General features: G+C 44.4%; 2 protein-coding genes across 2 annotated transcripts; both read left to right on the forward strand.

The window, feature by feature from the left end:
• The first annotated feature begins 786 nt into the window (after positions 1–786).
• LOC143863835 (cytokinin hydroxylase-like) lies at positions 787–5,316 on the forward strand. Its single transcript, XM_077374615.1, has 5 exons — positions 787–1,081; positions 1,529–1,758; positions 2,592–2,833; positions 3,573–3,948; positions 4,737–5,316. Exons 1-5 carry the CDS (start codon positions 787–789, stop codon positions 5,157–5,159), a joined length of 1,566 nt encoding a protein of 521 aa, XP_077230730.1. The 3' UTR covers positions 5,160–5,316.
• A 7,958-nt stretch (positions 5,317–13,274) lies between these two features.
• On the forward strand, positions 13,275–15,113 carry LOC143863310 (uncharacterized). Its single transcript, XM_077374000.1, has 2 exons — positions 13,275–14,285; positions 14,637–15,113. Exons 1-2 carry the CDS (start codon positions 13,275–13,277, stop codon positions 15,111–15,113), a joined length of 1,488 nt encoding a protein of 495 aa, XP_077230115.1.
• The last annotated feature ends 1,653 nt before the right edge of the window (positions 15,114–16,766 follow it).

The raw sequence follows: 16,766 nt of genomic DNA on the forward strand, positions 1-16,766 counted from the left end.
CATGGATCCAATCAAAGCCAATCATATTAATAAAATATCATGAATAAATTTAAGGAGGTTTTATACGATGTCCGCTCGTAGCCTCTTATAATCTAGATATCATTATTGATCTTTGATAGAAAAAGCCGTATTTATAAGAGACTACTCGCGTATGCTATATAGTTTAGCTTTATTTAAGTTCAACCATAAAAACTCACTCTCTCTCACTCCCATAGTTTAAAATATTGGCCTACTTACTATCCATTAATCAGTTAAATGAAACTACCTACTAAACTACTAAAACCTACTTTCTAAATCAACAATCTGATAAATAATTTAAAGCGACATGTCTAAATCGTACATTTGCTGGCCATTGATTGAAGGGTCAAGATTATCTGATCAAAACAAGTTCAGTTTCATTGGCCATCAGTGATGCGGCCTGATCAATGGACGGTGAAGATCAAGGTATTCGCTCTTTGAAAACTAATCTTATTAGTAACTTAGGTATGTACTAAACCAAACCTCAATAACTAGACCCTCTTTGGATGCCATGAAAATGAATTTCTATTAGAGAATAAAATTAATTAATTTAATCTTATTTGCAATTTAGACAGTGAGTAACAGTACCCAGGTCACATTGAAAGGAACTTTAAAATTTCCATCTTTAGAATATTTTTTCTCTTATTTTTTCATCCTTTATTAGAAAGGGCCCAATTGTATTAATTTTCTCTCGATGTATTTTCATGCCTTTATAAAAGGAAAGGTCAGGGCTAAGTCTCTTTCTCACTGAGGAGCGAAACCAGGGAAATGATTTCCACGGCGATCGTTACATTAATGTTTAGAGCTTTCCTTTCCTTCTTTTTTCTGCTATTCATAAGAGTGGCCTTTACTATCATCTCTCGTTACTGGCTAACTCCAAGACGCATAAGAAAAGTGATGGAAAAGCAAGGAATCCGTGGGCCAAAACCAAGGTTTCTAGTTGGAAATCTCATGGAAACGGCCTCTATCATTTCCAAGACCACCTCTTCTGACATGGACTCTATTCATCATGACATAGTTTCCCGTCTCTTACCACATTATATCCTTTGGTCAAAACAATATGGTAATATTTTTACCCAATTTTTTCACAGGAAATGTTATAAGCACTACTGTATTTTGATGATCAAACTTCTCACTTTATTAAAAGTACGATATGGCCCGCACCGACGCCTAAATAGGTTGTGTCCCAAACAAACATTTCCATAGGTTGATCCTAATCCTCCGGTTTGAATGTTAGAGGGTTAGAGCCCTAACCCTCTAACATTCAAACCGGAGGATTAGGATCAACCTATGGAAATGTTTTATGGGACACAACCTATTTAGGCTGTGACCCATCTAATGGACGGTTTGGATCAGTCCATGGTGCTGGCCATACTGTACTTTTAATAAAGCGAGGAATGCCATCATCAAAATACAATAGTGCTGGTAACATTTCCGTTTTTTTACCCTATTAATCATATTCTCTCATGGATCTTAAATCAGAGATATCTTTTTCTATTTTTTTTGGTAGGAAAACGATTTATCTATTGGTGTGGGAGCGAGCCGCGGATGTGCTTGACAGAGACAGAGATGATAAAAGAGCTTCTTTCATCGAAATACACACATCTTTGTGGCAAATCTCGGCTACAACAGCAGAATTCTAAGGATTTTGTAGGGAGAGGATTGTTAATGGCTAATGGAGAAGATTGGATCCATCAGCGCCATATCATTGCTCCAGCTTTTTTTGCAGATAAGCTCAAGGTAACACAGTTAAAACCTATGTAGACTACTAGTACAAATTGGGCCGGCTTTTGTGCCCTTGCCCTTGAGCTTCTCTGACCTTCGCATGACTTTAAGATGATCCCTGTGTTCTGGAATTCATGTTCTATGATGTGGGCTGCATCAAAACCCATCAAATTAAGTTTTTTTTGGAGCATAAACACGGGTTAGCCGGACCCCTATCGATTTATTTGATAAAGAAAAAGATGATACAATAATAAGCACAAAACTAACCCTAACTCGGAACATGCGAGAGAGGGAGAACCAAGGCTAAGCTCATATGAGCTACAAACACTAAATCTAAATGTTCAATACTTGTGAATTACATAATCGAATAATTTTGTACGAGTATGTTGGGCTCTTTGTGAGCGTCTTGACCAATTTTTCTTGTGAACTTTTTTATTCCTCAAGTTTTGGATTCTTTTCTTCACATTTAGCCTCATGCTTGACTGGGATCAGATGGACTTGAGTACATTCATCCGCCCAGGATAAAATTATGTTCCCAATAGATGCATTCGATGGTTGGTTTGGTTTTTATTAAAACCTGTTGTAGCCTGGCTACACGTGTGGGTGTTTTACCGTGGTTGAACAACATTTGTACCTACTAAGCACTAATTGGACCCACTTCTGCGCCCTTGGATCGGAGTGTCTCTGACCTTCGCACGACTTTGAGAAGGCCTTGCCTCTTCTCGAACTCGTGCTGCATGATCTAGGTTGCAAAAAAAACCCATCAAATTAAGTTCCCAATAGATGATTTTGAAGGTTGATTATGATTTAAAAATGGGTTTTTTTTTTTTTCTTTTGCTTGCATGCAGAGTCAAGTTGGTTTCATGGTTGAATGCACAAGAGAAATGATCCAATCTCTTCATAAAATGGTGGAATCGGGCCAAAAAGAGGTGGAGATTGGTGGGTATCTCACTAGACTGACCGGAGATATCATTTCCCGGACGGAATTCGACAGTAGCTACGAGAAGGGAAAGCAGATTTTCCATCTCCTCACCTCTCTCCAACACCTCTGCGCTAAATCGAACAGCTATTTCTGCTTTCCCGGAGCCTCGTGAGTTTCGTCCTTTTCTTAGACAAGACTGATATTGGCACTATAATTATTTGAAAATTGAACTAACTCATCTTGTCTTTTCTTTCTTATTTATCGTCTGATAGCTTTTTTGGATATTGTGAACCATTGATAGCTAGTGAAATGCTAATAGACAAATGACTGAATGAGTTAGTGCAGCTATCATAACCTGGTAGTGCGAATATCAGCAGCTATTTTTAATAGGGAAATGATAAATGCGCCCCTTTCATCACTTGGGACAACCAAGTAGAGTGTATCTATGACTGCAAAGGGGCTGATGTACTTCAAAACTTAAAACTTAACGAATAACATTAAAGGGGGGAATTGTATCCGTCAGGGGGGGAAATATCACTCCCCTTTTTTTATTCGCAACCCCCTCTTTTTCTTCCTTTACTTTTGTCCAGTTAGTTCTTTACCCCCGATACTCACATAAAATCAATTCGACTTTTTATTCTATAATCTGGGTTTTGTTTATATAATAATTATTATATTTATTAGGAGAAAAGCGTTCGTGCATTGCAGCGCAAGGGCTTAACTGCGCTTTAGTGGTTTATAAAGCCTCCCATTTGTTCGTATAGCGGGTCACCGTTTGACACGTATAGAGGGTCCAATGGGAGGCTTTATAAACCACTAAAGCGCAATTAAGCAGCGTAGGAATGCTTCTCTCATATATAGTTCCATTCTTTATTTTTCATAGATTAACTTTTATTCTTTTTTGTAGGTTATTCCCCTTCAAACACAATAGAGAGATAAAATCGTTAAAGATGGAAGTGGAGAGAATCCTAATGGAAATCATCCAGAGCAGAAAAGACTCTGCTGAAATCGGGAGAAGCTCTTCATATGGCTACGACCTACTTGGAATGCTCCTTGAAGAGACCCAGAAGAAAAGAGCTGGTTTTAGCCTCACCATGCAACTTCTCATGGACGAATGCAAAACCTTTTACTTCACTGGCCATGAAACATCGGCTATGCTTCTCTCTTGGACTGTAATGCTTCTCGCAACCAATCCCTCTTGGCAAGAAAAAGCCCGTGCCGAGGTGCTCCAGGTCTGCCAAGGAAATTCCCCCTCGGCCGATCATCTCCCCAAACTCACTCTGGTAACAAAAACTGATGTGATCCGGCCTTTGTCTACATGCCATCCTTATTGATTTTCCATTTGTTTTGCGAGATTTTATGTAGTATGATGTAATCCTTTTAGACCATTATTTTTCAAAAAGTACTGTACTACTTAGACCATCCAAACCAACCATTTGATGGGCCATGCTATGTTGTGCCCAAAAATAGTTTCCATAGGGTGATCCTAGCAGTCCTATAGAAGAATGGCATATTATAGAAACCTCATCGTATGGAAATGATCTCCGGGGCACAACCTATTTACGTTGTGGCCCATCAAATGGACGGTTTGGATCATCCTATGGTGGAAGCCAAGCCGTATAGTAGTTTTTGAGAAAACAATGGACTACACCGGCTAATATGATAAAAAAAACTTTGGGATTTGCTAGGGACCATTGCTGAAAGCATTTTGTGGACCGGCTGTTGCATGAGAGAGTAGCCACATAGGCTCACTTTTCAACAGATTTTGTCTTATTCATTTAATTCATCCTATGTGGCTGCTCTCTCATGCCACAGCCGGTCTGTGAAATGCCTTCTGCAATGGTTCCTAGCAAATCCCAAAAACTTTTGCTTAGTTTCTAGGGCCTTATATTTAACTTAGATTTTGGTTTGTACACATCAATGGAAATACAACATGCACTTCTCCCTTCTTTCATTTTTTTATCTTCATCTTATTCTCATTATTTCTTTGTTTTTTTCTTATCTTGTTCTCATTATTGGGCTTTTCGCTCAGCTCGAATTCACTGAAGTTCTTGTTAATTATGCTTTGCAGTTGAATATGATACTTAACGAATCACTTCGGCTCTATCCACCTGCAACTCTTATGCCTCGCATGGTGTTTGAAGATTTCAGATTAGGCGATCTCCACATCCCTAAGGGACTCTCGATTTGGATTCCAGTCATTGCGATTCACCACAGCGAGGAACTGTGGGGCGAAGATGTAAACGAATTCAACCCGGAGAGATTCGCCGGGAAGTCATTCCCCTCTGGACGGCATTTCATTCCCTTCTCGTCCGGCCCACGCAATTGCATAGGACAGGCCTTTGCGAACATGGAAGCTAAAATCATCTTGGCCATGTTCCTCTCTCGTTTCAGCTTCGCCATATCCGAAAATTATCGGCACGCCCCCATTAGCGTTATCACGCTCAAGCCGAAACATGGCGTGCAAATCAATTTGAAACCACTCAACCCATGATCCGAGTCAGGGTTGAGTTGTGTTTTCTTCTCTGTTTCTTTTTAAATTTGCAGTGCTGCAGACAGTGAGAGATTGAATAAAAATATAGTTGAGAAGATTAAACAGAAAGCAAACCTAAAATACAAACCGGGTCTAATACCAATAGATAAAAAAATCTTATTATTTAACTGCCTAATCTAACCTAACTAAATTTCATGTGGTTCCTTCTAGCTTATCAGTATTTATCTTGATTTCTTCATTGTGAATCCTGGTTTCAAATCACTGATATCTTATGTCGGTGCTTGGGCTAACTATTCAGCTATAGTCTTCCTTTGATTAACTTCTGAGTTACATTAAGTTATGTCGATTTCGGATAACAGCAGAAGCCATCTTCCTGTTCTACTTGCGAGGGCTAGTTTTTCAAACAAATACTTCAGAAATCCATTCTAGATAAAAGAAGAATTCGGTTCGACAACAAGTAATGCATGAGCTTTTGGGTTGCCCAGAATATTGCTAAACATATCTTCTTCTAATGAAGAATACTTTTGCTCGTATTCCAACATTTTCTTGCTCCGGTAATATATAGTTCTCTCCTTTTTTCTATCGGGATCCAGTTGAGCCAACATAAAACCCATGGCAGTGTCTATGATTGAGAGGTACAACAACAAAGGTTGACCTGTAATGGTCGGTGATAACACTGGAGGGGATGTTAAGCATTTCTTGATTTTCTTAAAGACTTCCTGACACTAATCATTACATTCCTTCGAAGCATTCTTTTAGAGCAACTTGAATATCAGGTCATAGGTAGTTGCCAATTGAGCTATAAATCTACTCAAGTACGACTTTACCCTAGAATGCTCTGATTTCTTTTTCATTTTTGGGCGATGACATAGCCTGAATTGCTTTAATTTTCTAGGGACACCAAGAAACCTAGTAACTTGCCTGATGTCACCTCAAACACATACTTGTTAGGATTTAGGGGAAGTTCATACTTTAGGATTCTGTCGAAGAACTTTCGGAAAGCCCCAATATGTTCAGCTCCTGCTGTGAGCAAAAAAATTCCCGTCGGACAAGAAATCCGATCCAAACAACACGATCAAAGGCTATGTAAAAGCAACCACAAAGAATACAAGAGAAACAATCCACAAAGAGAACACACGGATTTACGTGGTTCGGCACAATGGCCTACTCCACGGGTGAGATCACTTCTTCCACTATTAGAGAAAATATAATAAGATTACAAAAGGGATTGGCACAATCCCGTACAACGGCAACCTTTCTTTTGCTCTTCCATAGATACATTCTCTCAAACCCCTTTCTCAATACAAGAAATGAAACTCCTTTTTTTTTACTTCAAAAGGAAACTACAAGAGAGAAAAGCCACTCACCTTCTTGTCCTCCTGGTAAAAGAGAAAGTCAAACCGAATTTATGTTCTTATTCTTCGCACCCGAGAAAAACACTTGGAGATAAAATTATCACCCTTTATCTCTTATCTCCTCTTCTCTTTCCAAAAGAAAATCCAAATAGTACTCTTGTTCTTCTCTACCCTCTCTTTTCAAAGAGATAAGCCTTCTCTTCTTTTTCTCATTATTTAAGAAACCTATGTTGCAAATAGAATAACAGTACGCCTTTTAGAAATTTGAAACTCTAAGTCATGCATTGTAGCACATCTCCACTCAGCAGTTTTTAAAATTGTTTATAACTGCTTATGAAACAAGCCACGACACAAGAATCTCCACCTTGGCTTGTTTTACTATCACAACCACCTAGAGTTCAACTATACCGTGTACACTGAAGAACAAAACTCCGCACCTCCTGCACTGGAGGTTCCCACCTCACTACATAGGGGTACCTCGCCAATTATTAACACCTGGTGATATTGGCTAAGTCTAAGCAATGCTTGAACTTAGTCATGGAAATAACTTCCTTTACAGCTTCTATAGCTGCTTTGCATTCTGCGTTAGTAGCCAATAATGCAATCGATCACTAATTGTTGCGTTGACTTCCAACTGATAGCTACACCTGCAACTGTATGTCCCACTTGAACTGTATGTCCTACTAGTTTGTATAGGTTTCCAACCTTTTGACTTTTCATAATAACCATGGCCCCTTTCATAACCTTCAACACTCCATCTTCTGCAACATACTTGTAGCCAATCGAATCTAATACTCCCAATGATATCAGATTTTTCATTAGCTCTAGAACATGTCTTACTTCATTAGGAGTTCATACACTTCCATCAAACATTTTAATTTTTATGCTCCCAATCCCAATGGGGTTTATATGCCATATCATTACCCACCGTTGCATGTAGCATATGTGTCAAACTAGTTTCTATTAGAACGTACATATGCATGAACATCCTAAAGAAGATGCTTTTGTCTTCTTATCTTCATGATACTTTTTGCAATTTTTTTACATATGTCCCGCCTTATTGCAATAGTAGCATGCAAAGTTTTCTTTTCCCCTCAATTTAGATCAAGACCTATTTCCGTCTGATCTCTCTTCTTTTGATCTTTCCCAAGATCTCTGCGTCTTTCCTTGTACCATAAGACCTTCAGCTTGTGACTCCTCACTGTGTGGTTTCTTTCTCATATCATTTAAAAGAAGAGCCGCAATCACTTCTTCGGTTTCCAAAGTATCCATATAGCAATGTTGTAACTAGATGCTCATACGAAGGTGGAAGTGACACATGAATAAGTAGAGCCATATCCTCATCATCAATCTTAACATCAACACTCAATAATTGAGATATAATCCTGTTAAATGTACTGAGATGCTCCAAAAGATTCGAACCTTCCTTTATCCGAAGTGTATAAAGCTTTTGTTAAAAACAACTTGTTTGTGAGTGATTTCATCATGTACAAACTTTCCAACTTTTTCCAAAGTTTGGGTGCCGATTCTTCATCGATTATGGTTTACATAACCTCGTCCGTGAGATAGAGTCAAATAGTACTCACCGCTTTCAACTCCAATTCTTCTCAATCATCATCACTCATCAATTCCAGTTTCTTCGATTTTTCGTGCAACGCTTTATGTAATCCTTGTTGCACAACAAGATCTTTTCACTCTTCTTTGCTATGAACAGAAGTTTCCCTTGCCATCGAACTTCTCTATTTCGAACTTGGTTGTTGCCATTGATCCCATTGCCATCTACAAAACTGTAGGCTGTGATACCACTTTGTGCATGGAAAAATTGTCCTTGGTCAAGTCCGATCCAAATACCACAATCAAAGGCAATGTAAAAGCAACCACAAAGAACACGAGAGAAACAATCCACAAAGAGAATACACGAATTTACGTGGTTCGACACAATGGCCTACTCCACAGGTGAGATCATTTCTTCCACTATTAGAGAAAATATAACAAGATAAACAAAAGGAATTGACACAATCCTGTACAACCACAACCTTTCATTTTGCTATTCCATGGATATCCTCTCTCTCAAACCCCTTTCTCAATAACAGAAAGAAAACTCCCCTTTACTACTTCAAAAGGAAACTACAAGAGAGAAAAGCCACTCATCTTCTTGTCCTCTTGATACAAGAGAAAACCAATCCGAATTTGTGTTCTTCTTATTCATATCCGAGAAAAACACCAGGAGATGAAACTATCACCCTTTATCTCTTATCTCCTCTTCTCTTCCCTAGAGAAAATCTGAATAGTGCTTGTGTTCTTCTCCGCCCTCTCTTTTCAAAGAGATACACCTTCTCTTCTATTTCTCATTATTTAAGAAACCCATGTTGCAAAGAGAATAACCGTACACCTTTTTGAAATTTGAAACTCGAAGCCATGCATTGTAGCATGTCTCCACTCATAGTAGTTTTTAAAACTGTTTGTAACTTCTTATGAAACGAGCTACAACACAACACGGTCTTTGTGTTTACTATCATATCATCAACATACACCTCTACTTCCTTGTGGATCATGTTGTGTAGAAGAGTTAAAGATAAGGTGTGATGGGGTGTAAAAACTCCAGCCTCTCAGAGGCCGCCACCTGTCCTGGAGTAGGTGAACTCCAGCCTCTCACAGGCCGCCACCTGTCCTCGCACAGGTCATCTCACGTCACCACGTTTTCCCCTATAAATAGGGGTTCAAAGCTCAAACCAATGGATAATACGAAAAACCCTCTCTCCACCCAAAACTCTTAAGACTAGCTCTGCACTCCTGCTCATACTGACTTGAGTGTTGAAGGGCCTGTTCGGAGTAAAACCCGGGTTGGTCTTCTGACCTCACTTGCCTCTGTGCAGGACTCAGCCCTCATAGCAGGACTCTGCCACTTCGCTCTCCTTCACTCCGGTCCCTCAGGACTCAGCTCCTCTGGTCATCCAGCTCAGCTCTTACGTCACTGTCGTACCTGTTACCGATTTCCGGTCTAACAGATTGGCGCCATCCGTGGGACCACAGAACTAAAAGCCGTTCTCAAACATCTCACAAAAAATGGCAGGGCGCAAGAATGCGCGGGCACCAGCTGCACGGACTGATCCAGCCGTGCTGCCTAGCAGGACCCGAAGTGAACGAATCGCCTCGCTGGTAGTGGCGGCCTCTGCTACAGCTGAGCAGAGCCTTGCTAGCTCAGAGCACCTGATTCCCTTACCCACTCTGGAACAAGTTCAAGCTCTATTTCAACAGATGACAGCTCTCGTTGGGCAGTACCAGAAACTGCTTCAGACGCCTTCACAACCTCCTCCAGAGGCTCCACGATCTGTCCAAGAAAGGCCAGACATCCATAGGGGAGAGTCATCGCGTCATGGTGAGGATCGAACTCACCACTCCACCAGACAAGTCCATCACCCCCCAGCGAGGCATGCTCAAGCAGAACCTCACCGCCGTCAAAGGTCACGGTCCCGCTCCGCACAAAGGCCACGAGCTCATGAAGACCGTGCTCCACCAGTGAAGTCCCGGTCTCGTCGAAGGAGTCCGGAGAGCCAGTCCGGCTCCGCGGCGAGCCGATCTATGGGAAGAATCAGGTCTGCGGAACATAGAACGGATCCGCTCCTACAGAGAATGGAGGAAATGGATCACCGGATAGCAAATTGGCGAAGGATCAGAGCCGGCCCTCCTCCAGGGCGTTCTCAAGCAGAACGCCGTTCACTGATGATGTTCTGGGTGCCCCAGCACCCATGGGGTTTAAAATGCCCGCTGTCCCGCAGTACGACGGGACCACTGACCCCGTGGACCATTTGGAAACATTCAGAACAATGATGCTCCTCCACGGTGCCTCCGACGGCTTCATTTGCAGAGCGTTTCCAACGACGCTAACTGGTACGGCAAGAGACTGGTACACCAGAATGAAACCAAACTCTGTCAGTAACTTCGACGACTTCGGGGAGGATCTGGTCCGCCACTTCATGAGCAGCCGCAGGCCAAGGAAAACAACAGCATCCTTGATGGCCTTGCGGCAGGAGGATAATGAACCTCTGAAAGCCTTCGTCCGCCGCTTCAACAGGGAGGCACTTCAAGTGCCCAATCTAGATCCCTCAGCAGCTATGAATGCGCTCCTCGCGGGTGCCAGATCTAATGACTTCCGTCGGGCTGTAGCTCGACAAAACCCGCACACACTGGCAGACCTCATGGCCGGGGCAGAGGAGTATATAACGGTGGAAGAGACACTGGCAGCTCTTAATTCAAATCGGAGGATAACCTCTGAAGAGAAGAATCCCCCTAAGCAGCGCCGGGAGGATAAACCTCCCAGAAGAGAGAAGTCCCCACTTCCGCAAAGACGAGGAGAGAACTTCACACCCCTCAACACCTCCAGAAAACATATATTGGCTGCAATCAGCGAAGAGGAATTCGTGAAGTGGCCTGCTAGAATGATCTCCAAAGGAAATAGGAGAGATCCCTCAAAATACTATCGGTTCCATAAGGACCACGGTCATGACACAGATGAGTGTTGGCAGCTTAAAGAGGAAATTGAACAGCTGATCGGCCGGGGTTATTTGAAAAAGTATATCCGAACTGACGGCCGCAAGCAAGAGCGCAGGGAAAAGAGCCCCCGAGGCCGCAGCCCTCGAAGATCACAGCCGCCCCCTTCTCGGAACAAAACTCCTCAGCCGCCCAGTACGCAGCCAGAGGCGCCTCGATCTCAGCCAAGGGTGGTTATTGGTACAATCATGGGTGGACCTGCCGGTGGGGGCACGTCCTCCGCTGCCCGCAAAGCGTATGCACGGCGGATCAACGCCGTGCACACGACCAGCAAGAAGACGAGAACAGAGAATGAGATCTCCTTCTCAGATGCAAATTTGGACAACCTCATACTGCCTCACGACGATGCACTGGTTGTAACCATGCTCGTCGCCAACTGGGAAGTAAAGAAAATCCTCATTGACAACGGGAGTTCGGCGGATATCTTGTACTATCACGCCTTTCAGAAGATGATGATAGGAGACGACCGCCTGAAGCCAGCAAGCTCAGACCTGTTTGGCTTCTCCGGAGAGGTGGTGAAAGTAGAGGGGCAGATTGAGCTCCCAGTTCTTGTCGGAGAGCCACCTTGCCAAGCATTCGCCATGGTCAACTTCCTGGTAGTAAGGGCCACTTCTGTCTATAATGCTATCCTCGGACGGCCTGGCCAGAACCTGATCCGTGCAGTGGCTTCGGCCTACCACCAAAAGATGAAGTTCATAACGCCCAATGGTGTGGGGGAAGTTCGAGGAGATCAACCTCAATCCAGGGAGTGCTATGCGATGGCACTGAAGGGCAAAAATGCAGTGGAATCACTACCAATCGAACTATTCGATGTAAGGGACGAACTCAGCGGGACTCAACCCACTGAAGACCTCATCTCCATTCTGCTGTGCCCAAAAGACAAAGAGAAAGTTGCTCTGATCGGCTCCTCTCTCAGTAGCAGCATTCAGCACCAGCTCACTGAGTTTCTCCAAGACAATGCAGATGTCTTTGCATGGGTTCCCGCTGATATGCCCTGCATTGATCCAGAGATCAGTACGCACAGGCTTGATGTTGACTCAACTTGTAGACCGGTTAAGCAGAAGAAGAGGCATTTCGCTTTTAAAAGGCGACAGGCGATAAAAGAAGAAGTGGAGAGGCTTCTGAAGGCTGACTTCATTCGCGAGATTTGATATCCGGACTGGCTGGCAAATGTAGTCCTAGTCAAGAAGACAAACGGAAAATGGAGGACCTGCGTCGACTTCACCGATCTAAATAAGGCCTGTCCTAAGGACAGCTATCCGCTCCCAAAGATCGATCAACTTATCGACGCCACTGCGGGTCACGAATTGTTGAGCTTCATGGGCGCCTTCTCCGGATACAACCAGATCAGGATGTACGAATCAGATATACCAAAGACCTCATTCGTCACAGATCAAGGGACTTATTGCTACCGTGTTATGGCCTTCGGCCTCAAAAACGGCGGAGCTACCTACCAAAGGCTGGTGAACAGACTCTTTTAGCACCAGATCGGCCGTAACATGGAAGTCTATGTTGACGATATGCTGGTCAAGAGTCGCAGTGCGCAGGATCATGTATCTGATCTCAGAGAAACATTTCAGGTCCTGAAAAAGCACAGCATGAAGCTTAACCCTACCAAGTGCACTTTCGGGGTCAGCTCAGGAAAATTTTTGGGTTTCATGGTAAGCCAACGAGGGATAGAAGCAAATCCAGAGAAGATTAAAGCTGTGATGGAGCTCACCGCTCCAAAAACTATCAGAGAAGTCCAGCGACTCACTGGAATGATAGCCGCGCTGGGGCGCTTTATCTCCAAGTCCGCGGAAAGGTGCCTGCCTTTCTTCAGCGCGGTCAAAGGACTCAAGACTACGCCCTGGACGGAGGAGTGCCAGACCGCATTCGAGGAGTTGAAGAAATATCTATCCTCCCCACCACTATTAACAAAGCCGGAGCCGGGTGAGGAGCTATTCCTGTATCTCTCCGTTAGCTCCACGGCTCTGGCATCTGTCCTCGTCCGCGAAGAGCACCGACAGCAGAAACCTATCTATTATGTCAGTAAGGTTCTTCACGACGCAGAAACAAGGTACCAGCGGGTCGAGAAATTGGCTTACGCGCTGGTAATGGCAGCCAGAAAATTAAGGCCTTACTTCCAAGCCCACACCATAAAAGTCTTGACTGATCAGCCACTCCGGCAAGTACTCCATCGACCAGATATCTCCGGGCGGCTTGTGAAATGGGCCGTGGAGCTAAGCGAGTTCGATATTCAGTACGCGCGCCTAGGCCAGCCATCAAGGCTCAAGTACTCGCAGACTTCGTGGCTGAGTGCACCATCCCCCAGCAGTTCGTCGATTCTGAAGCTGTGCAGCTCCCAGTTGCGGAGGAAGCAGCCCCTGAAGAATGTATAGCAGAGGGAACTGAAACAGAAACCATCCATTCGCCAGCCGAGCAGGGCTCCGCGACCAGCGCACTAATTTGGGAAGTACATGTCGATGGGTCTTCAAACAAAAGTGGTTGTGGAGCTGGCCTCATCCTCACCGGACCTGATGACTTCACTGCGGATTATGCCTTAAGGTTTGGATTCTGCGCATCCAACAACGAGGCAGAATATGAAGCTCTCCTAGCAGGGATGAGCCTTGCAATCCAAACCGGCGCCCGGGACTTAAAAGCATACTGTGACTCTCAGCTGGTTGCAAACCAGATTCAGGGGGTCTACGAAGCTCGAGACGAGCGTATGATCAAGTACGTCGCCAAGGTCCGCCAACTCGCCAGCAAGTTCGAAAGTTTTGAGGTTATCAGGGTACCCAGAACAGAAAATGCCAAGGCAGATGTGCTGTCGAAACTGGCTGCCTCCGGATATACCACCCTTGGGAGCATACGCATGGAGTTCCTACCAAGATCCAGCATCGAAAGTAAAGCCGCGGAAACAATGCAGGTAGAGAATGAGCCGTGCTGGATGGATGAGATCATCAGTTATCTGCGCAACGGCAAACTCCCCGAGGATAAAAAGGAAGCCCGCAAGGTGAAACAGAGAGCTGCCCGATTCTCCCTCAGCAGTGACATCTTGTATAAAAGATCATATACTCTCCCATATCTGAAGTGCCTTAGGCCGGGCGATGCAGCATATACACTCCAGGAGACGCACGAAGGAATTTGCGGAGAACATCTAGGGGGCAAAGCCCTGGCGATAAAAGTACTGCTCAGAGGACTGTATTGGCCTACCATAAGGCAGGATGCACTGAGTTTGGTTAAAAGGTGTGAGAGGTGTCAGAAATTCTCTCCCACCATCCACCAGCCCACGGTAGCAATGGCTCCAATTATCAGTCCACTCCCCTTCGCAGTATGGGGGATGGACATCTTAGGCCCTTTCCCACCGGCCTCTGGAAAGCGCATGTTCGTGGTAATGGCGATCGACTATTTCACTAAGTGGGTGGAGGCGGAACCTCTAGCACAGATCACAGAGCAAAATGTGCAGAACTTCTTCTGAAAATCAATAGTTTGCAGATTTGGGATTCCTCGTGCCTTGATAACGGACAACGGCAAACAGTTCGATTGCCGAAACTTTCGTAAGTTCTGCTCCGATCTAAAGATTGAACAGAGGATCACTTCAGTAGCTCACCCACAGACCAACGGACAAACAGAAGTGGCTAATAGGATCCTGCTTCAAGGAATAAAGAAAAGGCTGGATGAAAAAGCTGGCCGCTGGGCAGACGAGCTTTATCACGTTCTATGGGCATACCGCACTACTCCTCGCACGCCAACTGGTGAATCGCCATTCAACCTCTCCTTTGGAACAGAGGCTGTGATCCCGGTCGATATAGGCACTCCGTCTCCTAGAATCACCAGCTTCAACGAGCAGCTTAACAGTGACGGGCTCCGCGCCAATCTCGACCTATTAGAGGAGATCCGGGAAGAATCTCGAATCCGAGTCGCCGCCTACAAACAGAAAGTATCCAACTATCATGACTCCAAGATACGCCCCAGGGAATTTCGGACAGGAGGAGGAGGGCAACAGTATCTCAACCAACTAAAGTCAGGAAACTCTCCCCGACTTGGGAGGGGCCATATCGAGTAAAAGAAATCATCCGCCCCGGGAGCTACAAGCTAGAGACACTGGAGGAGCACTTGTTACCCCACGCATGGAACTCCAAAAACCTTAGAAGATATTATCAGTAGACACACCGCCCGGCTTGACAGGTGATTTTGTAAATTATGCTTATAATAATATGAATAAATAATTCTTTTTGCATATTCAAATTTTCCTCTTAGAACTGGAAACCCAGTTCACAAAACTGGAAACCCAGTTCACAAAACTGGGTACTCTCTGGAAACCCAGTTCACAAAACTTGGGTACTCACTGGAAACCCAGTTCACAAAATTTGGGTACTCTCTGGAAACCCAGTTCACAAAACTTGGGTACTCACTGGAAACCCAGTTCATAAAACTTGGGTACTCACTGGAAACCCGGTTCACAAAACTTGGGTACTCACTGGAAACCCAGTTCATAAAACTTGGGTACTCACTGGAAACCCGGTTCACAAAACTTGGGTACTCACTGGAAACCCAGTTCATAAAACTTGGGTACTCTCTGGAAACCCAGTTCACAAAACTTGGGTACTCACTGGAAACCCAGTTCACAAAACTTGGGTACTCACTGGAAACCCAGTTCACAAAACTTGGGTATTCACTGGAAACCCAGTTCACAAAACTTGGGTACTCATTGGAAACCCATTTCATAAAACTTGGGTACTCACGGGAAACCCAGTTCACAAAACTTGGGTACTCTCTGGAAACCCAGTTTATAAAACTTGGATGCTATCAATCGTCTACAACCCCAGGTTATTAAAACTAGGGGACAAGCCGGCCAAGTCATTCAACTAAAGCTTATCAGAGACAGGAGAAACAGATACGGACAAGTATGATTTCAAAGCTTATCAGAGACAGGAGAAACAAATACGGACAAGTATGATTTCATTAATCAAAATGAGAGGCCTCGAGGGCCATTACAGAAATTAACCTCAAAAGGCTGTCAAAAAGTATAGGGTCTCAAGGACCATTACAAAAAGAAGCAGAAAGAAATACTAAGAGGCATCTGGGACGGTGGCAGTATCGGCAGGGGCCTCTGGCTCCTCGTCGACAATCGTCGGCCTGGAAGGAAGAGTCAGATTAGCCATCACCAAGTTCGGGTTGCACGCCTGGAGTTCCTGGAGGCAGTCGTAGTATCCAAGACTATAAGCCTCACTCGACAGGCTGAAGAGTTCGGCCTCTTTCGCCTCCGCGGCCGCCTTTACTGCCGCTTCCTGTCTCTCTTGGGCTCTCCTCCTTTGGGCGTCAATGGCCTCGGCAGCCTTGTTCAACTTCTGCCTCTCTAGGGCCAGATCATCCGTCATCAACTTCTTCTCAGCTTGCACCCGTCCGATGCTCGTTTGGAGCTCCTGGACCTCGCGGGCCAGTTTTCCGTTCACCTCTTCAGATTTGGTGATGGCCTCGGAGAACTTCTTAATCTTCTCCTTAAGATCGTTGTAGTACAAACCAATCTGCAGATAGAGACAAGCATCAGTATAGGGAGAAAGCAAAAGACGGACAGAGAGTAAACAAATTTATCACCTGATAGAGTGAAGAGAACACCGCCTCTTCGCTAGTAGCCGGCGGCTCGTGGATAACTTGTTGCTTATCCTTTACAAGGAGACACTTGCTTACAATCTCAGCCGCGACTCGACTCTCGCCC

The sequence above is a fragment of the Tasmannia lanceolata genome, unplaced genomic scaffold, assembly GCF_043159265.1.
Source record: "Tasmannia lanceolata isolate RefF3 unplaced genomic scaffold, GAP_Taslan_0.1 ptg000044l, whole genome shotgun sequence".
NCBI lineage: Eukaryota > Viridiplantae > Streptophyta > Magnoliopsida > Canellales > Winteraceae > Tasmannia > Tasmannia lanceolata.